This window comes from Erinaceus europaeus, chromosome 6, assembly GCF_950295315.1.
Source record: "Erinaceus europaeus chromosome 6, mEriEur2.1, whole genome shotgun sequence".
Lineage (NCBI taxonomy): Eukaryota > Metazoa > Chordata > Mammalia > Eulipotyphla > Erinaceidae > Erinaceus > Erinaceus europaeus.
The window spans coordinates 17,988,165-18,012,442 of NC_080167.1; the positions used below are offsets into that span (position 1 = coordinate 17,988,165).

The window sequence follows — 24,278 nt, forward strand, 5'->3', positions numbered from 1 at the left end:
GGAGGCTTTTGGGGACGATGTATTCTTGGGAGACAGAAGCTGTTTTAGGGTGGGGTAGATAGCATAATAGTTATGCAAAAAGACTCATGCCTGAGGCTCAAAAGTCCCAGGTTCGATTCCTGGCACCACCATAAACCAGAGCTGAGTAGTGCTCTGGTAAAAAAAAATAAGAAAAAAAAATACCCTGGCCCTACCATCCTCTCCATTTCTACACCTTCCACTATCATCTCTTGCATTTTGTTATTATTAATCATCGAAAACAGAGCAGTATTTATTCATCTCTGCCTTATGGTGTTGCTGGAACTGAACAGTAGCTATGGAACAGTAGCTTGGACTCCCCCTAAAGACTCAGAAGCCAGGGCTGGGGAGAGAGCATAATGATCATGCAACAAGAGTTTCCTGCTTGAGGTTCCAAGGTCCCAGGTTCAATCCCCAGCACCACCATAAACCAGAGCTGAGCAGCGCTCTAGTAAAAACAAATAAAATAAATAAAAGAAAATCTTTTGAATAATCATTGTGTTATCTCCTCACCCTGCTTCCTCATGATCTGGAAGCGGTTTCTTGGAAGACGTTTCTCAACTCTGCAGTTAGAGGGATGCCAATTTGAGCTACAGTCAGAGCACAGCCCTCTGGAGCCCCAAACCTCCCCATGAATATACATTGGGTGGAATTCAAACTCTTGTGTGTTCTGTAGAGCTGTGTGCGGCCACTTCCTCCTTCCTTGTGTCTCAAGGCACAAAGCATACTGTGCCTTCTTACACAGTTCTCTACCTGCACCAAGCCTCGTCTGCCTCGGGACCTTAGCACCTGCTGCCCTTGTCTAGAAATCCCCCAGGCCCTGAAAAGAAAGACTCCTGTTGCTTCCCTTAAGCCCTCGGTAGATGTTATCTGTTCAATGATGGCTTTATGCAAATGGAAGCTGGTCTGTGTCTTCTTTTCTTTTTTTAAAATTTTTAAATTATCTTTATTTATTGAATGGAGGCAGCCAGAAATGGAGAGGGTAGGGGAGATAGAGAGGAGAGAGAAAGAGAGACACCTGCAGCCCTGCTTCACCACTTGCAAAGCTTTCCCTCTGCAGGTGGAGACCGGGAGCTTGAACCCGGGTCCATGAACACTGTAACAAGTGCGCTCAATCAGGTGCGCCACCACCCGGTCCCTCTTTTTTTTTTTTTTTTTAAATATTTATTTATTCCTTTTTTGTTGCCCTTGTTAGTTCATTGTTGTAGTTATTATTGTTGCCTGTCTTCGTTGTTGGATAGGACAGAGAGAAATGGAGAGAGGAGGGGAAGACAGAGAGGGTGAGGAAGATAAACACCCGCAGACCTGCATCATCACTTGTGAAGTGACTCCCCTGCAGGTGGGGAGCCGAGGGCTCTAACCGAGATCCTTACACAGGTCCTTATGCTTTGCGCCACGTGCACTTAACCCGCTGTGCTACCGCCGGACTCCCTGGTCTGTATTTTCTTTGCCCTGCTTCCTTCCTATAGTATGTAACATGTTACTACTACAAAAAATAATTACTAATGATTATTTGAGCAGAACACTGCTTAGCTCTGGCTTCTGGTGGTGCTGAGGATTGAACCTGGGGCCCCCAGAGCCTCAGGCATAAGAGGCTTTTGCATAACCATTATGCTAACTTCCCAGTCTGAGCAGCAATCCCTGGTGATGTGGAAGCTAGGCTTCAACCTGGGCCTCCACACCGCAAGGCAAGCATCCTACCCAACGTGCATCCAGGAACCTCCAGACCCCATAAACCCCAGGGAGCCCCTTCCCACCGCGCCTGCGCAGTCGTACTGCGCTCGCGCGCTCGCGGCTCCGGGCGGAGGCGAGCACTCCTTTACGAGGCGCGGCGCCCGGCGGAGGGTTACAGGCCACGAGGGCGGGCCGACTGTGGGCGTGGCCTTTGACGGGCGTGGTTTTCTCCACCGATGGGCGTGGCCTCCCGGGTGTCCCACGGGCGCCCACCGCTCCTCTCTCAATCGCGTGCTCCCCGCCGGCCGCACCGACCGCCCTCCCGGCCGCTTGCCCGCCCGTCGGTCCCCACGCCCGCGCAGCGCCGCCGCCCGCCGCAGCCATGTCCAAGGAGCCGCGGGCCGGGCGGGAGGAGATCCTGGAGTGCCAGGTGATGTGGGAGCCCGACAGCAAGAAGAACACGCAGATGGACCGCTTCCGGGCGGCCGTGAGCGCCGCCTGCGGCCGGGCGCTGGGTGAGTGCCCCCCGCTGCCCGGGTGCTGGGCGTGGCGGCCGGCGGCCTCGGGGTGGCGGGGACGAGCTCCCGCTTCCGGGCGCTGCAGGGGCCGCTCGGCTCGTGGGTGGGGGTTTGGGGGGCGTCTTCCGACTGTGGGGTTTGGCTTCTTTGTGGGAGGCATCATCCCCCCTCTCGCGGACAGGGTCACCCCACTCCCTGGAGGCTCACCCCTCTTTCTTGGAGGGCCACCCCTTTTATGGGTGTCACCCTTCCTTCTGGGGGAGGATCACCCCTCTCTCTCTTGGAGCCCCCCCACTCAGGCCTGCCCCCCTGTGAACTGAGCTAGGCCTTTGGTCCCGGTGACTCGGGGTGCTCCCGGGGAATCTTGGATCGAGACATGTTGGGGGGCTGCCCCTGCACACGGGGCTCCCCTCCTCTGGGGACCGGTGCCAGCCAGCAGTGCCCTGGCGTTGTCTGCGCCCTGCACCCCGAGGCTGACCTTGCTGGGGGGGCCGCCCTGGGGCCCCGGGCACCCAGAAGGATGGACCGAGGGAACCCTCCTGTGCAACGGGGCAGGGTGCTCTCCCGGGGTGACACGGAAACCGCAAGGGCCCCGCCGACCCACCCAAAGGCCCCCTGCAGCCAGGCTCCTGGCTGGGGGTGCTGGTGGCCCAGAGACCCCTCTTCTTGGGAGACCCAGGCCTCTTGATCTCCTGGCCGGTCGCCCTCGCACACAGAGGGCTTTGGAGGTGTCTTTTCCTTCCTCCCACCCCAGCACGCCTCAGGGCCCCCCTGGTTTCTGTGGGTGGCATTGCTTGCCTGGGTCAGCGGCACTGAAAGGGACACCCTTGTCACCTGCCTCCCGCCTCTGCAGGCAGCAGGGAGCCTGGCTCCTCACCTCCTGCCCAGTCCTGCACCTCCCAGGGCCTCGCCCTTCCTGAGCTGCTGGCTCCATGCCCTGGCCCCCCCCCCAGGGCCGGAGGGAGCTGGGCCACAGTTGTGACTTTGTCACATCGTGGTTCCTTGTTGACCATGGCCTTGGTGCAGCTTCCTCCAGGGCCCTCGGGTGGGCACGGCCGGGGCAGCTGTGACCCTCCAGGGGCGATAGGCGGTGGGTACCAGATGGGGAACAGTCTAGACTTCCAGGAAGAGCCAAGATGGGAGCCAGGCTGTCCCTCGCACCCTGGCCTGGGTTCCCCAGGTGTCAGGTGCTACAGGAAATGTCATGTCTCGGGGTGTTGGGGTCTGTCTGTAACCTGACCACCTGGGTTTGGAACTGTCCCGGTTACCCCACTGAGAGAGCAGGAGGGACGCACCCATCTCCCCCACCTCAGTTCTCATCTGTAAAACGGACCTCACCAGAGGCGTGGCTGTTGAGTGGGGGGCCTGTGAGGGGACTGAGGGAACACCAGTCAGCACCCTGATTTCTCACCTCCTGTCCATCCCTTGGGGCCTGTGGGTCAGGTTGGACCTGTGGATTTATGTGGCTGGACAGCTCATGGGCTTTGGGCTTGGACTGCCAAGTGGGGTTCCTGCCTGGTCTGGGCTTTGTCCCTCCTCCTTGTCCATCTCTTCCACAAGCCTGGCACCTTTAAGATCTGACTCCTGGGTGGGGGAGACAACATAATGGTTCTGCAAAAGACTGTCAAGCCTGAGGCTCTGTGGTACCAGGTTCAATCCCAGCACCACTATCAGCCACAGCAGAGTAGTGCTCTGGCCTCTCTCCTTCTCCCTCTCTCTCATTAAAACAACATCAGTAACAAAAGATAACAAAAGAGCTGTCTCCGACAGATGCTGTCTTGGTTATTCTTCGTGAATATTACCTCCTTCTTCCTGCTCTCTGAGTGTATGACATCACCCCCTGCCTTCTCACCTCTCTGTAAGCATTCCTGTGGCCCTTAACTTGTGTCCACCGCACCACCAGAATATTCCAGCCTGGCTGTTGCCATGACTTGACCCCACAGAGAACACATAGTCTCTAAGCCCTTGCTCCAGCCTTAAGGATGGGTTGACACCCCCCCCCCCCAGCCCTGCAAGCAGGGGGATCCCCTAGGCTGCCTACCTGCTCAGGAGCCCATCTGCAGGACAGAAAGTCATGGAATGGTGGAGTCACGCATCCTTTCCTCTCCTCACTGCTCACAGCTCCCCAAGAGCTCCCAGTGTACCCCCAGGCCTGTAGCTCTCTGGAGGGGACCTCCTGGGGAGCCTTCAGCTCTAGCCCAGTGGGTGTACCTTTCTGGAGCCCCCAGGGGATGTTTTGTGTGTCCCAGCCTTCTGTAGCCAGGGAGTGAGTGACTCCAGCTTTCAAGCCCTTGCTCTGCGGCAACCCCATCCCGGAACCCTACAAGCAAACCACCGGGACAGGTTTCCGCTAGACAGTGCCGGGGGCCTGGGCTCATAGTTCCAGCAGAGTTGGAGGACAGTTCCAGCCCCCCTCAGGCATCACAGTCCCTCTGTGTCTGCAGGCCGGGCTGTCAGAGTCTTGAGCTGAGCTTTGACCGAGGAGGCTGGTCCCGGCTGCAGGGGTGGTGGACCTGCCCGGTGCAGGCAGGTGAGCGGTGTTAGGGGCAGCTAATTCTTGGTCATCAGGCCCCACTGCCAGCCCTTTTATGTATAATCCTCCCTAATCCTGCTTTTGTCTACCTCCCCGCTGAGAAAACAGAAGCTTAAAGTCTTGGTGGGGAGCTTGCAGCTGGGAATCAGTGCTTCTAACCCCATGTGATGTGTGATGTTGCCTCTCTGTGTACCTGAAGGAGCCAGTGGGGTCACTGTCCCCAGCTCCGACTGTCACCACGGTCACTCTGCCTTCCAGGGTGGCATGGTTTCACTGTGTGATGTCCCCATGAGGAGGAAATCACCTGAGGACATGTTTCTCAGAATGTGTCCCTCCGTCGTATGCCACATGGCTTTGTGTGGTGTGACAAGGGCACTAAGTCGCTTGTCTCTGTGTGACAAACCGCCCAGGGCTTAGCAGCCATGACAGACCTGGAGTGATCTGGCCCAGAGGGTGTTGACGTGGTGTCTCTCCGCAGCCACTGCCATCTGAATGCCTCTCAGGTGGTCCCTCCCCTGGCAGCGAGTCAGCCCCTGTCTCATTCCACCCAGACTGTGCTTCCCAACGGTGCGGTGCTGGCTTCTCCCAGCAGGAGGGCAGGACTGTAGGTTTCCACAGCAGGAGCCCAGTCAATCATTCCAACATCCCCACAGCCCTGAACCCTCAGTGTGGGGAGTGGCAGCGTGGGGAGCATGGGCTGGCCATCAGGACCAGATGCTTTGCGTTTTTTTTATTATTCAAAACCATTTTTTTTATTGCCATTAGAATTATCACTGGGGCTCAGTGCGAATCCACCACTCCCAGTGGCCATTTTTTCCCATTTTATTACACAGCACAGAGAGAAATTGAGAGAGGAGGGTGAGATATATATAGAGAAAGAAGGACCCCTGCAGACCTGCTTTGTGGCTCGTGAGGCATCCCCCATGCAGGTGGGGAGCAGGGACTTGAGCCTGGATCCTAGCATATTGTTACTTGTGTGCTCAATTTGGTGTGTTAGATTCTCTCTCTCTCTCTTTAAATAAATTTTATTTATTTCCAGGGCACTGCTCCACTCTGGCTTACTTTAACATGTGCATTCAACCAGGTGCACCACCACCTGGCCCCATCTCTGGCTTACTTTAATGGTGGTGCCAATAATTGAACCTGAGACAGAGCCTCAGGCCGGAGAGTCTTGTTGCATAACCACCATGCTCTCAGCCCAGCCCCAGCAGCTCTTTTCTCAGGAGGCACCAGACACCCTGAGTTTTGTTTGAAAGCTAGACTCTGTGAGCGCTGGGCAGACTGACCCAGGCGTGCCAGGCTGGCGGCTCTTGAGTGATGTGGGCACTGGGAAGCCCGTGGGCGCCCTGTGCCTATGACTTGCCTGAGTTGGGGGTGGTGAAAGTGTGTCCACACTGAGCTGGCCTGTCCCCTGGGGTCTTAGCAGTGGAGACACTGTTGCTTTTCTGGGTCCCCAGGTGACAGGTGGCTGAGGCAGGTGACACACTTGAGCCTGTGGGCCTATGTGTCTCCCGTGGGGACCTGGCTTCAAGCTTCTGCTCCATCTCGTGTCTGTGTGGAGGAGGCTCAGTGCTGTATGCTCTTGCCATTATAGTTCCTGAAGATCAAGGTGATTAAAAAACCTCCGTGGGAAGGAGAGGAGCTGTAGGGCTTGTTTGTCAGGGCAGCTCCTCTTGGCCACCCGCCCCCCTCTCCCACGACCAGCCCTGCTGGAGGTGCCTTTCCCTCCCATCTTAGCTCATCACACCCTGTGACTTGCGCCCCCTGCTGGGAAGTGGGCAGAGGGAAGCATGGCACTGTGCTCAGCTCTCTTCTCTGTGCTTAATGTGTCTTGACTCACTCAGCCCTGACGATGGACCTGTAAGTACCTTGATCTCCCACTTCCGGAGAAGAGCCTGAAGCCCTGAAAGGATGAGTTCCTGAGACCCAGGCCACTCAGTGGGGAAGACTGGCTCTCAGCCCAGGCAGTGGCCTTCTACAGCCTTGCTCCGTGCGTGGCACCCCCTCAGCAGCATTGTCCCCACTTCCCAGAGGGGAACTGGGCTCAGGCAGGGAGGCGCTGGTCTAGAGAGTGACAGTTTCTGCATCAGGTCAGCCATCTTGGTCCTGGTGCCCCTCGTCACAGGTGCATTTGTGGCCATCTGCAGCCACAAGGGAAACTGAGTCCCACAGAGGCCAAGTGGCCTGCCTGAGGTCTCTATGCAAGGTTTCTGGAGTCATGACTATCCCCAGCTCTCCAGACACACTGTCCCGTGTCCTGTGTCTGTCTCTTTCCCCCACTCACTTGGTTGACCAGGTCTGTGACCCCCCCCCCCCAGCTTAGTGGTGGGAGCAGGGCTGCAGAGAAGTACTCTTTGGGGCTTGGGGGAGGCATGGCATCATTGCATTCCCCAGGACTACATTTAAAAAAAATTTATTTATTTCCTTTCTGTTGCTCTTTTTAAAAAATTGTTGTTGTAGTTATTATTGTTGATGTCGTCATTGTTGGGTAGGACAGAGAGAAATGGAGAGAGGAGGGGAAGACAGAGAGGGGGAGAGAAAGATAGACACCTGCAGACCTGCTTCACTGCTTGTGAAGTGACTCCCCTGCAGGTGGGGAGCCGGGGGCTCGAACCGGGATCCTTATGTCAGCCCTTGCGCTTTGCGCCACGTTCACTTAACCTGCTGCGCTACTGCCCGACTCCCCCACTTTTTTTTTGCCTCCAGGGTTATTGCTGGGGATCAGTGCCTGCACCATAAATCCACTGCTCCTGGAGGCTATTTTTTCCCTTTTGTTGCCCTGGTTGTTTTATCATTGTTGTGGTTATTATTATTGTTGTTATTGATGTCATTGTTGGATAGGACAGAGAGAAATCGAAGAGGGGAAGACAGAGAGGGGGAGAGAAAGACAGACACCTGCAGACCTGCTTCACTGCCTGTGAAGCGATCCCCCTGCAGGTGGGGAGCTGGGGGCTCAAACTGGGATCTTTATGCTGGTCCTTGTGCTTTGTACCATGTGCGCTTAACCCACTGCCTGACCCCCAGGGCCACAGTTTTTAATTTGTTTTATTTATTTTTCTATCTTTATTATTTATTATTTTTTATCTTTATTTATTTATTGCATAGAGACAGCTAGAAATTTACAGGGAAGGGAGAGATAAGAGAGGAAGAGAGACAGAAAGACTGCAGTACTGCCTTCTCCCTGTAGATGGGGACTGGGGAGTCAAACCTGGGTCCTTGTGCACTGTAATGTGTGCACTCAATCAGGTGTGCCACCACTCAGCCCCTATTTGTTTTATTTTAATGAGAGAGAAAGAGATACAGAGAGAGATACCAGAGCACTGCTCAGCTCTGGCTTCTGGTGGTGCTGGGGATTGAACCTGGGACTTTGAAGCCTCAGGCATGAGAGTCTCTTTGCAGAACCATTATGCTGTCTCCCCACCTTGGGCTCCCACTTCCATAACCCTTCTCTAAGGGCAATGCAGTGGGGTGACTGTCCTCCCTCCATTCAGGCTGGTCCCCGCTCCCTCTGGCGCTCTTCCCCTGGCCCCAGGCTTCCTCGCTGTGTCTGTGCCCTACCCTTCCTGTCCCCCTCCTTCTGCATCTCGTTCCCACTGTCCAGCTCTCAGTCACCACTCCTCTTCCTGGATCCAGCTTGGGGACAGCTACAGATGCCACAAAGAGAGAAGGGACATTGGTGGTCTGGTAGGTGGCGTGGTGGATAAAGTACTGAACTCTCAAACATGAGGATCCGAGTTTGATCCCTGGCAGCACATGTACCAGGATGATGTCAGGTTCTTTCTCTGTCTCCTATCTTTCTTATTAATAAATAAAATATTAAGTGTGGGGGGGAAGGGACATTGGTGGAGGCTAGGGCTATTCATTTCTCCCTCTGTGTACACACTGGGATCGCGAGGACAAGCATATTGTGGGCTGTTGGGTAACAGTGAGAGAATCAGTCTTGGCAAATGTGTTCTGTGGTTCTTTTGCTGGCACCATATATTGGTCATTGGCCATGCTGCCCTCGGCCTTCCTGCAGGCAGGGCCATGCTTCCCGACAGCCCCTAGTCTCAGAGCCCAGGCCCCAGGCACTCTCTTTAAAGATGTGGCATAACTGCCCCAGTGCTTTCCTGTGTGGCGGCCAGCATGTGGGTTTGTTTAAAAAAATTAATTTGATGGGAGTCAGGCTGTAGCGCAACGGTTAAGCGCAGGTGGCGCAAAGCGCAAGGGCCGGCATAAGGATCCCGGTATAAGGATCCCGGTTTGAACTCTGGCTCCCCACCTGCAGGGGAGTCGCTTCACAGGCGGTGAAGCAGGTCTGCAGGTGTCTATCTTTCACTCCCCTCTCTGTCTTCCCCTCCTTTCTCCATTTCTCTCTGTTTTATCCAACAACAATGATGACAATAATAATAACCACAACAATAAAACAAGGGCAACAAAAGGGAATAAATAAATAAATATAAAAAAATAAAAAAAATTGAGATGGCCTAGGAAGTGGTGCAGTACTAAAGTGTTGGGTTTTCAAACATAAGATGAAGAGTTCAATCCCCATGCCTATGAGAGAGTGGTACTTTGATTCTCTCTGTCCTCTAACCTGTCACGTTCATAAATGAATCTTTAAAATAATTGGAGGGGGCGGTTGAGCTGTGGTGCACCAGGCTGAGCACAGTGTTTTAAGTCCTCAGTCTGCCTCTGCAAGGGGGAAGCTTCAAGAGTATGAAACAGGTCTGCAGGTTCCTTTCTCACTCTCTCTCTCTATCCCCCGTCACTCTCAGTTTCTGTCCTATCAAATAAAGAGGTAACTGCTTTTCAGAAATTGGGAGCATTCCCCCAAGACCACTTTTCAGATGCCTCTGAACACCATTGGCTCTCTGTCATTCCATTCCTGAACTACTGAGACTGTCTCTTCAGAGATAAATCTTAGCTATGTGCCTTTTATTTTTAGACAATTACAATGATCTGTATCACTGGTCAGTGGAATCATACTCGGACTTCTGGGTAGAGTTCTGGAAATTCAGTGGGATTGTCTTCTCACGCATGTATGATGAGGTAAGTGGAGATTCTACTTAAAAAAATATAAAGGGGAAATATTGACAAGATCATAGGATGAGAGGGGTACAATTCCACATAATTCCTACCACCAGATCTCCGTATCCCATCCCCTCTCTTGAAAGATTTCCATCCCCTCTCTTGAAAGCTTTCCTATTCTTTTTTAAATTAATTAATTAATTTTCCCTTTTGTTGCCCTTGTTTTTTATTGTTTTAGTTATTATTGTCATTGTTAATGTTGTCGTTGTTGGATAGGACAGAGAGAAATGGAGAGAGAAGGGGGAGACAGGGGGAGAGAAAGATAGACACCTGCAGACCTGCTTCACCACCTGTGAAGTGACTCTCCTGCAGGTGAGGAGCTGGGGTCTTGAACCAGAATCCTTAAGCCAGTCCTTGTGCTTTGTGCCACTTGCACTTAACCTGCTGCACTACCACCCGACTCCTGAAAGCTTTCCTATTCTTTATCTTGAAAGCTTTCCTATTCTTTCTCTCTCTGGGAACATGGACTCAGGACCATTATGCGGGACAGAAAGTGCAAGATCTGGCTTCTGTAATTGCTTCCCTGCTGAACATGGGCATCGGCAGGTCGATCCATATAGCCAGCCCTAGTGGGGCAGGGCTCTGGGGAGGCGGGGCTCCAGGACACATTGGTGAGGTCATCTGTCCAGGGAAGTCAGGTTGACATCATGGTAGCATCTGGAACTTGGTGGCTGAAAAGCTTTAAGATATAAAGCAGAACAAATAGTTAAATAATATATATTTATTTATTCCTTTTTTGTTGTCCTTGTTTTTTGTTGTTGTAGATATTGTTGTCGTCATCGTTGGATAGGACAGAGAGAAATGGAGAGAGGAGGGGAAGACAGAGGGGGAGAGAAAGATAGACACCTGCAGACCTGCTTCACCACTTGTGAAGCTACTCCCCTGCAGGTGGGGAGCCAGGGGCTCAAACTGGGATCCTTACGCCGGTCCTTGCACTTTGGGCTACCTGTGCTTAACCCACTGCGCTTCTGCCCGACTTCCGTTGTAACTTCTTTAGCCAGTCATCTGTTGATGGGCCTTTAGGCTGCTTCCACTCCTTGGCTATTGTGAATATTACAGCTATAAACATAGGGGTGCATATGTCTATTTTAATTAGTGTTTGCTTTTCCTTTGGGTAAATGTCTAAAAGTGTATTGTTGGATCAGAAACTCATTCCACTTTTATTTGTTTAAGGACTCTCCACTATTGTATGTATTTCTTGTGCAATACCAGGGATCAAAACCAGGGCCTCACATATTGGTTTCTTGTGTTCTACATCCAGATCCAGGTAATTTGCTTGGACACAAATGCCAGAGCAGTACCTTGTCCAAGTCACTGCTCATTTTTTTCCTGACCTGAGTTTTTTTGAGAACTCTTCCAACTCCTCTCATGCAGCAAATCATTAAGTACATGGAGGTGAAGGGAGTCCTCTTCTTCAACATTTCACTGCCTGTGTTTTGGTTGGATTTGGGGCTGAGCCATCCTGAAAGGCTCTTCTGTAGGCATTTGGCAAAGGAAGTTCACGTGGCAGCCTCCTGGGGAGAGGAGGTGAAAGGTGAAACTTCCCGAAGGATGGGCTGGGGGTGGAGGTGGGGTGGGAGAATTTCGAGCTCTCGTGGTCCGTGGTCCGCTCTTCAGAGTGTATGGACTGAGCGGGTGCTTGCCACACTTATCTGCTTTCTTTTCAGCAGATAAGGTGTTTAGTTAATATTTGCCGAAAGAGTAAATGAGTGAGGTGTTGCTTCCCTTAGCATTCACTTTTTTTAAATTTTTAAATTTTTTTATTTTTTAAATATTTATTTAATTTATTTATTCCCTTTTGTTGCCCTTGTTGTTTTATTGTTGTGGTTATTATTGTTGTCATCGTTGTTGGATAGGACAGAGAGAAATGGAGAGAGGAGGGGAAGACAGAGAGGAGGAGAGAAAGATAGACACCTGCAGACCTGCTTCACCGCCTGTGAAGCGACTCCCCTGCAGATGGGGAGCCGGGGTTCGAACCGGGATCCTTATGCAGGTCCTTGTGCTTTGCGCCACCTGCGCTTAACCCGCTGCGCTACAGCCCGACTCCCAGCATTCACTTTTTTAAAAAAACTTTATTGAGGAATAATTAACAAACATAATCATACATTTATTTATTTACCAGAGCACTGCTCAGCTGTGGCTTATGGTGGTGCTGGGGATTGAACTTGGGACTTTGGAGCCTCACCCATGGAGTCTTTTTGTATAGCCATGATGTGGTCTCCACCCCCCACAGCACAGTCGTGCATATTTAAATAGTACAGTGTGATTGTTTGTTATACATCATAGCTTGATTACTGAGATTAAGGTCCAAGATCATTAATTCTTTTTATTTCCCTGTATAATAAACAAAGAGAGATTCCATAATATCTAATCTTAGAAACATTTGTTATTTTAATGAGAGAGACACCAGAGCACAACTCAGCTCTGGTTTATGGTGGTGCTGGGGATTGAACCTAGAACTTCAGAGCATCAGTCATGAGAGTCTCTTGCAGAACCATTATGCTGTCTCCCCAGTCTGCAACTTTAAGTAGATAGTATCATATTTTTCATTATTGGACGTTAACTATATTTTTTATCTTTTGGCCTTTAGCCCAATTAAGTGTCTAGTCTATAAATTTTTCCTTTTTTTGGCCATGATGATTACTGCTGATTCTAGGTGCGTGTACAACTCCACCAATCTTGGTGACCACCCCCCCTTTTTTCCTTTGTTTCTGATAGTGAGAGGGAAAAAAAGAAAAAGGCAGAGAGGAAGAGAGATACCTGCGACACTGCTCATGAAGCTTCCCCCTGCAGGTAGAGGACTGGGAGGCTCGAACCCTGGTCTTTGTGTGTGTGTGGTACCATATATCTTCTGCCAGATGAGTCAGCACCCAGCTCCTGCAAAATAATTTAATGTTTAGTCCTGGAGCTACTGCTTCTGAAGAGCAACTGGTAGGCAGATGCTGGCCATGGAGCCTCACAAGTTTCCTTGTCACTCCCCGTAGGTGGTGGACATCTCAAAAGGGATCGCGGATGTCCCTGAGTGGTTCCGAGGCAGCCGGCTGAACTATGCGGAAAACCTTCTGAAGCACAAAGACAACGACAAAGTCGCCCTTTATGTCGCGAGTGAGTTCGGAGCACTGCTGGCAGTTGCTCCTCTTAATCTTCCCACTGCCTGTTCCTTGCGGGGCCTCGGGCTGGGCTCGGTGCGGCGCAGAAACATCCAGAAAGAAACCCTCCGTGTTGGATTACCCAGCACCATCCTGACACCTTCCTGTCTTCTTCCTCTTTCTTTCTTTCTTTCTTTCTTTCTTTCTTTCTTTCTTTCTTTCTTTCTTTATTTATTTATTTATTTATTTATTGGATGGAGTCAGAGAGAAACTGAAAGGGAAGGGGGAGACAGAGATGGAGAGAGACGCCTGCAGCCCTGCTTCACCACTCATGAAGCTTTCCTCCTGTAAGTGGGGACCAGGGGCTTGAACCTGGGTCCTTGTGCACTGTAATGGGAGTGCTTAACCAGCTGCACCACCACCTGGCCCTTCCTTTCTTTCTTTCTTTCTTTCTTTTTTTTTTTTTTAAGGTGGTGAGACGCGTCTGACGTGAAACCAGCCCAGCCACTTTCCAGGGCAGAGGCCTGCAGTGTCAGGGCTGGCCGCACACTGCCCAGCAGGGCCCTAGCACCTTCTTGCTCGTGACGCGTCAGGTCTCGGTCTGTCTCCCTCACACCCTCTGCCTTGGTCACCACATTTCTACTTTCTTTTCATTGCTTTTTAAAAAAATTTTTAAACTTTTATGTATGTACTGTTGGATAGAGACAGAGAAATTTAGAGGGGAGGGAGATGTAAAGAGACAGAGAGACACCTGCAGCACTGCTTCATCACTTGTGAAGCTTTCCCCCTACTGATGGGGGCCAGGGGCTTGAACCCAGGTCCTTGTGCACTGTAATGTATGTGCTTAACCAGATGTGCCACCGCCTGCCCCCCCTTTTTTGCCTCCAGGGTTATTGCTGGGGCTCAGCTAGTTTTTACAACTCTTTTCTTGTGTGCCCTGCCATCTCAGTCTTGTCCTTTAGAAGCATCTGAGTGTGGTTCCCTAGCATCTCACCAAGAAAGACCTCCACACTCTTTCCCACCTCAGATCCTCCTCTGCCCAATTCAAAGTCCAAGGAAGAGAAGAGTTGGGTTTTGGGAAAGAGCTACGGCAGCATGGTAGCTCAGTGTTAGCACAGAACTTGTAGGCTGGAGGCCCCAGGTTCGATCTCTGGCACCGCCGTATGCCAGAGCTGAGTGGTGTTCTAGTCTACCTCTCCCCTCCCCCCACCTCACTCATTAAAAAAATTAAATTGGGAGTTGAGCGGTAGTGCAGCGGGTTAGGCGCATGTGGCACAAAACACAAAGACCGGCATAAGGATCCCGGTTTGAGACCCCCGGCTCCCCACCTGCTGGGGAGTCGATTCACAGGCGGTGAAGCAGGTCTGCGGGTGTCTATCTTTCTCTCTCCCTCTCTGTCTTCCCCTCCTCTCTCCATTTCTCTCTGTCCTATCCAACAACAATGACATCAATAACAACAACAATAATAGCTACAACAACAATGAAAAACAACAAGGGCAACAAAAGGGGAAATAAATAAATAAATAAATATAAAAAATTTAAAAAAGTAAATTAAGTTAAATTACTTCTTTTTAAAAGTAGAAAAAAAAAGGGGTGCATTGCACCAAAGTAAAAGACTCTGGGGTAGGTGTGTTCAGCAATAACCTGTGCCACGAAGCCACTGCTCCTGGAGGCTGGTTCTACCCCTCTTCCCCCCCCCTTTGTTGCCCTTGTTGTTTAACATTGTTGTGGTTATTATTATTGTTGTTGATGTCATTGTTGTTGCATAAGGGGGGAGGGAGAGACACCTGCAGCACCGTTTCACTGCTCAGGAAGTTCCCCCCTGAAGGTGGGACCTTGGTACTTGAACCCGGGCCCTTGCACATTGTAATGTGTGTGCTCTACCAAAGGTGCCACCGCCTGGCCTCTCTGTTTTCTGTTTCTGCTGGTTTTGACCCCTGTCGATGTTTCACATGGCTGGAATATGGTGTTCGCTTTGACTTTCACTCAGCGCTTCTTCCAGGCTCCTCCAGCCACGTTGTAGCATGGTGGACTCCTTTCCTTTTAGGGCAGTATAATATTCCATTGCGTGGAGAGACCATATTTCCTTCCTTTCTTTTCTAGGTCTTGCTGCCTGCACAATTCCACTGATCCTGGTGACCATTTCTCTCTTCTTTTCTTTTGTTTGTTCGTTTTTGTTTTTCCTTTTTGTTGCCCTTGTTTTTTTATTGTTGTAGTAATTACTGTGGTAGTTATTATTGTTGTTATTGATGTCGTCGTTGTTGGTTAGGACAGAGAGAAATGGGGAGAGGAGGGGGAGGCAGGAGAAGAGAAAGATAGACACCTGCAGACCTGCTTCACCGCCTGTGAAGCGACTTCTTAACGCTGGTCCTTGTGCTTTGCGCCACGTGTGATTAACCCGCCGCTCTACCGCCTGACCCCCTTCCCTTTTCTTTTTTAGCTATTTTGGAAGGCAGCTATGCTCACCACTATACCACCAACACCTTTTTTTTTGCTATTTTGATAGAGGATGAGAGACAGAAAGGGAGGAAGGGAGGGAGAAAGACACACACACACACACACACACACACACACCCCTGTAGCACTGCTCCACCACTTATGAAGCTTTTCCCCGTAGGTGGGGATGGGGGCCTTGAACTTGGGTCATCATGTGTAGTGATATGTGTGTGCTCTACTGGGTGTGCCACTGCCCAGCCCTGACTACCCTTTCTTCATCCATTTGCCCACTGCGGAGCATTCCCGGGTGCTGCCACCACTAGGCTTTAAAAGTAGCGCTGCCGTGAGCGTGGGCATGCAGTCAGATGTCTCTGAGATCCTTTGAATTCTTTAGGATCTGTACCCAGGTGTGGCATGGCTGGGTCCCCCAGTAATTCTCTGTTGAATGTTTGGAGAAGCCTCCACACTCTTTCCCATAGACTGCTCTTGGCACAATTCCAGCATTATCAAGAATTCTGTTGCCTCTTTATTATCCCTGGGAAGGGTGGGGACAGGCACGTGACTGTCTTTTATGGGAGAAATTGAGACACCTAACGCTCACACACCAGCCTTTTGGAAGGGGAATGAGGGAACCCCAGCTAGAATCACTTTCCTCTGGGTTTTTCTTTTAAAATACGGCTGCCAGCTGAGCACACGAATGACCATGTGCAAGAACCTGGGTTCAAGGCCCCTTACCCCGACTCCCCACCTGCGGGGGGGATACTTCATGAGCAGTGAAGCAGGTCTGCAGGTGTCTCTCTCTCCCCCTCAATTTCTTTCTGTCCTATCAGATATAAAAAAAATGAAGAAAGGGGGAGTCGGGCGGTAGTGTAGGTGGTTAAGTGTAGGTGGCACAAAGCGTAAGGATCCCAGTTCGAGCCCCCAGCTCTCCACCTGCAGGGGGGTTGCTTCATTGGCAGTGAAGCAGGTCTGTGGGTTTCTGTCTCTTCCTCTCTCTGTCTTCCCCTCCTCTCTTCATTTCTCTGTGTTCTATCCAACAACGATAACATCAATAACAACAACAATAATAACTACAACTAGGGCAACAAAAGGGGATGAATAAATAAATAAATAAATATTTTAAAAATTAAGAAAGGAAAAAAGGAAAGAAAGAAAAATGGTCTCCAGGAGCAGTGACTTTTTCATGCAGGCACGGAGCCCCAGTGATAACCCTGGTGGCAAAAAAGAAAAAAAAATAACAGCTATAATATTTAAAATAGGTAACCTTAACTAGAAGTTTTCTTCGCAAGGAGAGAATGGTGGTTAAGTCCCTAATTAAATTTCATTTTAGGGCCTGGGAGATAGCTCACGTGGTAGAGGTCCTGGCATCACACGGGAACACCATGGCTGGGCACTAGGGGACACTCCGTGACCGGTGCAGTCAGTGGTGCTATGCTGTCTGTCCCTCTTTCTGTCTCTCTCTGTCTGCTGGGAGCAGTGGAATCTCACATGTGTGAGGCCCCAGAGCAAAAAAAAAAAAAAAAGAGAGAGAGAGAGCGATCCAAGGCACTGCTCAGCTCTGGCATAAAGTGGCAAAGGGGAATCTAACCCGAGGCCTCTGGTTCAATCCAGGCATGCAAGGTGGTGCTCTAGGAGCTTGAGCTGTCTTCCTGGCCCCCAGCCAGTCCTTTGGGAGGCTGGGTTCAGAGTGGAGTAGTGTGAACAGCCTCTCTCTCTTTGCTTAGAGCGGGGTTAGGAGGTGTGCTTCTGGCGCCTTCTGCTGTATTTCTTGCATCCTCCACCCACCCCTCACCATCCCCTTCCTGCTCTATAGTTGAGTCCCTTCTTTCAGTGATCTCCACCTTCCCTGTTATTTGCAGTGGGCACAAGTGCCCTCAAGCCAGCCATCAAGTTCAGTTTACACATTGACTCTCTTGGTTCACTGGGCTCCTGAGCTGGCTGATGATTGACTCAGAGATTTAAAAATAGTCGGATCTCATTTTCAACATGCTCTTCTTATTTCTCTCTTCCTTTCTTCCTTCCTTCCTTCCTTCCTTTCCTACTTTCTTTCTTATTGCCATGAGAGTTATCACTGGGCCTCTCTTCCTGCACTGTAAATCCACTGCTCCTGGCAGCAATTTCCCCCTTTTATTTTATTTTATTTTATTTGGTAGGACAGGGAGAAATTGAGAGAGGAGAGGAGGAGAAGATAGGGAGAGGGCAGGGGTAGGTAGCAAAATGGTTATGCAAAAGAGACTCTCATGCCTGAGGCTCCAAAGTCCCAGGTTTAATCCCTTGCACCACTATAAACCAGAGCTGAGCAGTGTCTGGTTAAAAAAAAAAAAAAATAGGGAGAGAGAGAGATCTTAATAGACATTTGTAGACCTGCTTCATTGCTTGTGAGGCATCTCCTCTGCAGGTGGGGAGTGGAGGCTTGAACCCAGGTCTTCTTGTATGATAACGTATGTGCTCAACCGGATGTGCCATCATCCGGCCCTGTGCTTCTGATTTCTTCCTTCCTCCCCAGTGGTACGCAGGGGCTGGCAGAGTCTGCTCTGTGCCCACGTGGGTATTCCGGGCAGAACTCATCCTTCCTCCCCATGGGGCCAAGTGAGGCCCCAAGGTGTTTGCTGAAGAGTCAGCTGTTGCACCATCGCCTTCATGCTCCAGCGAGCGCCGTGAAACCAGCAGGCGTCAGCTGAGTGTGCGGGAATGGGCCAAGGGTGGCCAGTGCAGCACATTCAGTCTCTTAAACTGTGGGTTTCAGGCTGCCGAGTGCTTCATTAGGCCGCACGGTGACCTGGGCTGGGACTTCAGGAGAGGTGATGACAGGCTGGGGAGAAAAGGGGGTGGAGCAGGCCCATGGGAAGAACAGGCTTACGGCGAAGGGAAACCTGGATGTTAGTTGATTTTGCACAAGAGAGACTCCATTATGGAGAAGTGAAAAGCAGCAATCAGGAAAGAAATATTGACATCACAGGCAAAGCAAATTGTTTATATCTAAAACATTTATGTTCAAAGGATTGCTTTCTTTCCAGTAGAAGTGCATTCAGATAATCTTCCTACACGTACACAACACTGGGTCTAGGGTTTCTTTTTTCTTTTTTTGCCTCCAGGGTTATCTCTGGGGCTCAGTGCCTGCACTACGAATCCACTGCTGCTGGCCGCCATTTTTTCCCTTTTGTTGCCCTTGTTGTTTATCATTGTTGTTATTGCTGTGTTGGATAGGACAGAGAGAAATCAAGAGAGGAAGGGAAGGCAGAGGGGGAGAGAAAGATACATAACCTGCAGACCTGCTTCACCACCTGTGAAGCAACCCCCCTGCAAGTGGGGAGGTGGGGGCTTGAACCTGGATCCTTAACGTCAATACTTGTGCTTTGCGCCATGTGTGCTTAACCAGAGATGTGCTACCACCAGGCCGGGTTTATTTTTTATACTTTCTTTTTTTGTCTCCAGGGTTATTGCTGGGACTTGATGCTTGCACTATGAATCCACTGCACCTGAAGGCCATTTTTCCCATTTTGTTGCTATTGCTGTTGTTGTTGTTGGATAAGACAGAAATTGGGGGGGGATACAGAGAGGGGGAGATAAAGACAGACACCTGCAGACCTGCTTAACTCCCGTGAAGTGACCCCTCCCCACCCACCACAGATGGGAGTTGCAGGCTTGAACTGGGATCCTTATGCTGGTCCTTGTTCTTCATGCCACGTGTGCTTATCCCGCTACACTACTACCTGGTCCCCTACTTTTTTTTTTTTAATAATTTATTTCTTTATTGGGGAATTAATGCTTTACATTCAACAGTAAATACAATATTTTGTACATGCATAACATTCCCCAGATTCCCATTTAACAATACAACCCCCACTACGTCATTCATCATCTTTCATGGACCTGTATTCTCCCCACCAACCCACCCACCCCAGAGTCTTTTACTTTGGTGTAAAGTCAGGTCCCCTACTTTTTTTTTAGTTAAATATATTTACGTATTGGATAGATACAGAAATTGGGAAGGGAAAAGGGAGACAGACAAGGAGACAGGAAACACCTGTAGCACTGCTTTTACCATCTGTGAAGCTTCTTCCCCTTCAAGTGGGACCTAGGGGCTTGAACCCAGGTATTTTAATGTGTACTCAATTGGGTGCACTCCTGCCCAGCCCCAAAGCTTGGTTTTTCCAAGTGTCTATTATTTATTGGATGAAAACAGAAATCAAGGGGAAAGGGGGCGTGAAGAAGAGAGACAGACACCTGTAGCACTGCTTCACTCTTTGTGAAGCTTCCCCCTGCAGGTAGGGGCCAGGGACTTGAACTTGGATCCTTGTGTATTGTAGCATGGGAACTCAATCAGGTATGCCACCATCCAGCCCCTCACAGTGTTTGTGGGTTACACATTTGGTGGTAGCTTTAGCTGACTGGGTCTGGTTTGGGCTTTTCCAGGGAGTTGTGGTGAAGGTGTTGGCAGGGGCGGTGGTCATCTGAAAGCTTGACCAAGGCTGGTGAACCCAAAGTGGTGTACAACTCGGGCTGTGGACGGGAGGCTTCCTGTTCCTCAGCTCATGGCCCCTTCCACAGGATACCCGGTGACCTTGTGACAGGGCAGATGGCCACCTGAAGTTAAGTGTGGTGGAAGCTACAGTCTGCTGACCAAGACTCAGCAGTCACTGCCATTTCTACAGTATCCCACTGGTTGCCCAGCTTAGCTGTCTCACTGTCAAAGGAGCCCCTGAGTAAGCGAACACCAGGGCATCATGGCGGCTGGCCGCCGTCCTTTCCCCTTTATACCAGTCTGTTAGGCCAGAACTCATATTTTGCCATTTTAGTGTATACTAGTGAGATTGTTTGTTTTGTTTCCCTATTAATATATTTTATAAAGTCAAAATTTTCTTTTTTTTTTAAATTTAAAAATATTTATTTATTCCCTTTTGTTTCCTATGTTGTTTTATGTTGTAGTTATTGTTGTTGTTGGATGGGACAGAGAAATGGAGAGAAGAGAGGAGAGAGAGAGAGAGAGGGGAGGAGAAAAAGATGGACACCTGCAGACCTGCTTCACCACTTGTGAAGCGACTCCCCTGCAGGTGGGGAGCCAGGAGCTTGAACTGAGATCCTTACTCCGGTCCTTGTGCTTTGCGCCATGTGTGCATAACCCGCTGTGCTACCACCCGACTCCCTTGGAAGATTCTTAAAAGCATGGTGTTGAGTGGATATAGCCAGTCTGAAAAGGCCTCCTGCCATATGTAGCCAATGGTCTTGAAGTCGGAAGATTACAGAAATGAAGATGAGAGGGAGCCGGGTGGTAGCACAGTGGGTTAAGTGCATGTGGTGCAGAACGCAAGGACCAGCATAGGATCCTGGTTCTAGCGTCTGGCTCCTCACCTGCAGGGAAGTCTCTTCACAAGCTGTGATGCAGGTCTGCAGGTGTCTATCTTTCTCTCCCCCTCTGTCTTCTCCTCCTCTCTCCATTTCTCTCTGTCCTATCCAACAACGACGACATCAATAACAACAACAAGAAAACAATAAGGGCAACAAAAGGAAATAAAAAAAAAAGAAATGAACATGAGATTAACAGTGGTGGGGGAAGTGACCGTTATAATGAGATAGCAGGAGGTGACAGCCCTGCTCTGGGTCTTGGTGGTAGTCATGGAGACACTGTAGTGACCGTTGTAATGAGATAGCAGGAGGTGACAGCCCTGCTCTGGGTCTTGGTGGTAGTCATGGAGACACTGTAGTGACCGTTGTAATGAGATAGCAGGAGGTGACAGCCCTGCTCTGGGTCTTGGTGGTAGTCATGGAGACACTGTAGACTGATCAAGAGCCACGGGAGTACTTTATGGCAATTGCTGACTTTGGCTTTGTTCTAGAGTTAGCAGAGGTGTGGGGAGATAGGGTGCTCTTTCTCTCTCTGTCTCTCTCTCTTGCTTCCGGGATTATTGTTGGGGCTTGGTGCCAGCAGTACGAATTCACTGCTCCTGGTGACCTTCCCCCCCCATTTTTTAAAAATTAATTTATTTATTTTCCCTTTTGTTGCCCTTGTTTTTCATTGTTGTTGTAGTTATTATTGTTATTCATGTTGTTGTTGTTGGATAGGACAGAGATAAATGGAGAGAGGAGGGGAAGACAGAGAGGGGGAGAGAAAGATAGACACCTGCAGACCTGCTTCACTGCTTGTGAAGCAACTGCCCTACAGGTGGGGAGCCGGGGGCTCGAACTGGGATCCTTACTCTGGTCCTTGGGCTTTGTGCCATATGAGCTTAACCCTCTGCGCCACCGCCCGACTTCCCTTTTTGTCCCCATTTTTTTTTTTTAAATATTTATTTTATTTATTTATTCCCTTTTGTTGCCCTTTATTGTTGTAGTTATTATTGTTGTTGTTGTTGTTGGATAGGACAGAGAGAAATGGAGAGAGGAGGGGAAGACAGAGAGGAGGAGAGAAAGACAGACACCTGCAGACCTGCTTCACCACCTGTGAAGCGACTCCCCTGCAGGTGGGGAGCCGGGGTTCGAACCGGGATCCTTATGCCGGTCCTTGTGCTTTGCGCCACCTGCGCTTAACCCGCTGCGCTACAGCCTGACTCCCTTTGTCCCCATTTTTTATTGGATAGGACAGATAAAAATTGAGAGAGGAGGAGAGAAAGTTGCCAGGCAGTGGTGCACCTGGTAAATGTACGGACTACGATGTGCAAGGACACAGGTTCAAGCCTCTGCTCCTCACCTGCAGAGGGAAGGTTTCACGAGTGGTGAAGCAGTGCTACAAGTGTCTCTTTGTCCCTCTCCCACTCTGTCTCCCCTCCCCTATCAATTTCTCTCTGTCTCTATCCAATAATAAATGAAATGAAGTTAATAAAAAAAAAAGAGGAGAGAAAGACACACCTTCAGACCTGCTTCACCACTTGTGAAGTGTTTCTCCCTCCCCCCCACAGGTTTGGGGGCTCTAACTGGGACCCTTGCATAGGTCCTTACACTGTGTGCTATGTGTGTTTGACCCAGCGCACTAGCACCCGGGCCCCTGAAGGGTGCTATTTGTATGTAATAACTTTACAACTTTTTCCTGATCTAGAATCATTTCTAAATGAAAAGTTAAAAAATACCCAAACCAAAATCAAAAGGTTTGTCTCCTAATAGGAGTTTTAGTAAAAAAAAAAAAAATCCTAATAGTAAAAGAAAACAAACAAACTGTGGTAGCATATTCTATTCAGCCATTAAAAAAGATGACATGTCTTTGCGGACAAAACAGATGGAACTCAAGTGATGATGCTGAGTGAGCTCATTAAGGAAGTGAAACCAGCTGGTTTCCGTCACACGTAGAGAATAGACTGAGTGGTCTGGAGGTGGTGCGGTGGATGGGGCCTTGGACCTTCAAGCAAGAGGTCTTGAGTTCAAGCCCTGGCAGTACATGTACCAGAGTGGTCTGGTTCTTTCTCTCTCTCCTCCTATCTTTCTCATAATAAATAAATAAATAAATAAATAAATAAATCTTAAGAGAAAGAGAGAATAGACTGGGAAATAAATCCCTTCTTTTATTCTCCATAAAATCTGTTCGGGGTGGGGGGTGACAGGGGAGGGATTGCTCACTGAGTAGGGCATGGGTCTTGTCAAGCACGTGGCGTAGATTAGAGCATTACCATGCTGGGGGAAGCTCTGGTGAAAAAGTCAGTCCTGGAGCCATGACACCTTGCACGTGGGAGGTCCTGGCTTTGTAAGAAAACAGTGAAACCATGCTGGTGATTGGAGGAGAGAATGGGGAGAGGAAGTAGGGTGACAGGGAGAGAGATCTCGTTGGTGTGGTGGTACTGGGACTTTGTTGGTGGGCGTGGTGAGTCATTCACATGTGCGTACACTCGTCCGGCGGTGGCGCTCTACTCAGAAAAGTATTATAATATTGTCCACACGTTAAATGGGTTTGACAACAGCACACTCAGAAGTGCTCTTCACTGTCTCCTTTGCTCTTGGCCTTCGAGTTGAGAACACACCTGTGCCTTGTGTTTTTTGTTTCCTTTTGGTTTCGCACAGATAGAATGTTTGGATTTCTAACCTGCGTGTTTTTTTTTTTTTTGCCTTATTTTATTTTAAATTAAGACAAATTATTATTATTTATTTGATGGATAGAAACTGCCAGAAATCGAGAAGGAAGGGGAAGATAGAAAGGGAGAGAGACAGAGAGACAGCTATAGCTTCCCCCTGCAGGTGAGGACTGAGGGCTTGAACCTGGGACCTTGTGCATGGTAACGTGTGCTCAACCAGGTGTGCCACCACCTGGCCCCTTTGCTTTATTTTCTTTTTCTTATCTTTGATAGGACAGGAATTAAGAGTGAAGGGGGAGATAGAGAGGGAGAAAGACATCTGCACTGTTCATGAAGCTTCCCTGCGGTATTACCTGGTGAATAGTAATATGTGCATTCATCTGGGTGCACTACTGCTCAGCCCCTCTGACCTGTATTTAAACAGGTAGCTGTCATTCATCTGTGCCGATGACTCAGAACCTTGCCTCTTAGGACGTCTGTCACATGTCCTTCTGTCTTCCCAGGAGAGGGCAAAGAGGAGATTGTGAAGGTGACTTTCGAAGAGCTGAGACAGCAGGTGGCGCTGTTCGCAGCTGCAATGAGGAAAGTGGGCGTGAAGAAGGGAGACCGGGTGGTCGGTAAGTGTAGGGGCGTGTCAGGGTTTGGGGGAGCAGACCAGGGTGGCATGAAGGGCATGGAGGGGTGAGCTGGTGCTAGGATAATTTGGAATGATGCAGTGAGGCATGGTCTTGGGGGACCCGAACTGCACTTATGAAGCAAAAACGTCTGCCAGCGAGGAAGGTTGCCCCTGAGTCTGGCCTTCAAGGCCCACTCTGTGGCCTGGCCAAAGGGCCTCCCCACCCTGCCCCTGCCCACAGCCGCAGCTTTTCTCAGTGTGCACCTCTCCTGTGTGAACTCCGAGCTCCATGGTTGCAGACGCAAGTTCATTCTAAGGAGACAGTCCCTA

The 24,278-nt window shown here is 50.0% G+C and overlaps 1 protein-coding gene across 3 annotated transcripts in view; it reads left to right on the plus strand.

Annotated features, from left to right (window-relative positions):
* Nucleotides 1–1,937: 1,937 nt before the first annotated feature.
* AACS (acetoacetyl-CoA synthetase) overlaps nucleotides 1,938–24,278 on the plus strand; it is a 59,895-nt gene continuing 37,554 nt past the window's right edge. For 2 of the 3 annotated variants that reach the window (XM_007539766.3, XM_060193272.1), the window contains exons 1-4: nucleotides 1,943–2,207; nucleotides 9,668–9,771; nucleotides 12,795–12,915; nucleotides 23,836–23,949. In XM_007539766.3, coding sequence (XP_007539828.1) covers nucleotides 2,075–2,207; nucleotides 9,668–9,771; nucleotides 12,795–12,915; nucleotides 23,836–23,949 — 472 coding nt within the window. In that variant the 5' untranslated portion in view covers nucleotides 1,943–2,074. Of the gene's footprint in view, nucleotides 2,208–9,667; nucleotides 9,772–12,794; nucleotides 12,916–23,835; nucleotides 23,950–24,278 lie in introns of all 3 variants that reach the window. The other variant, XM_007539767.3, reaches the window with a different exon arrangement.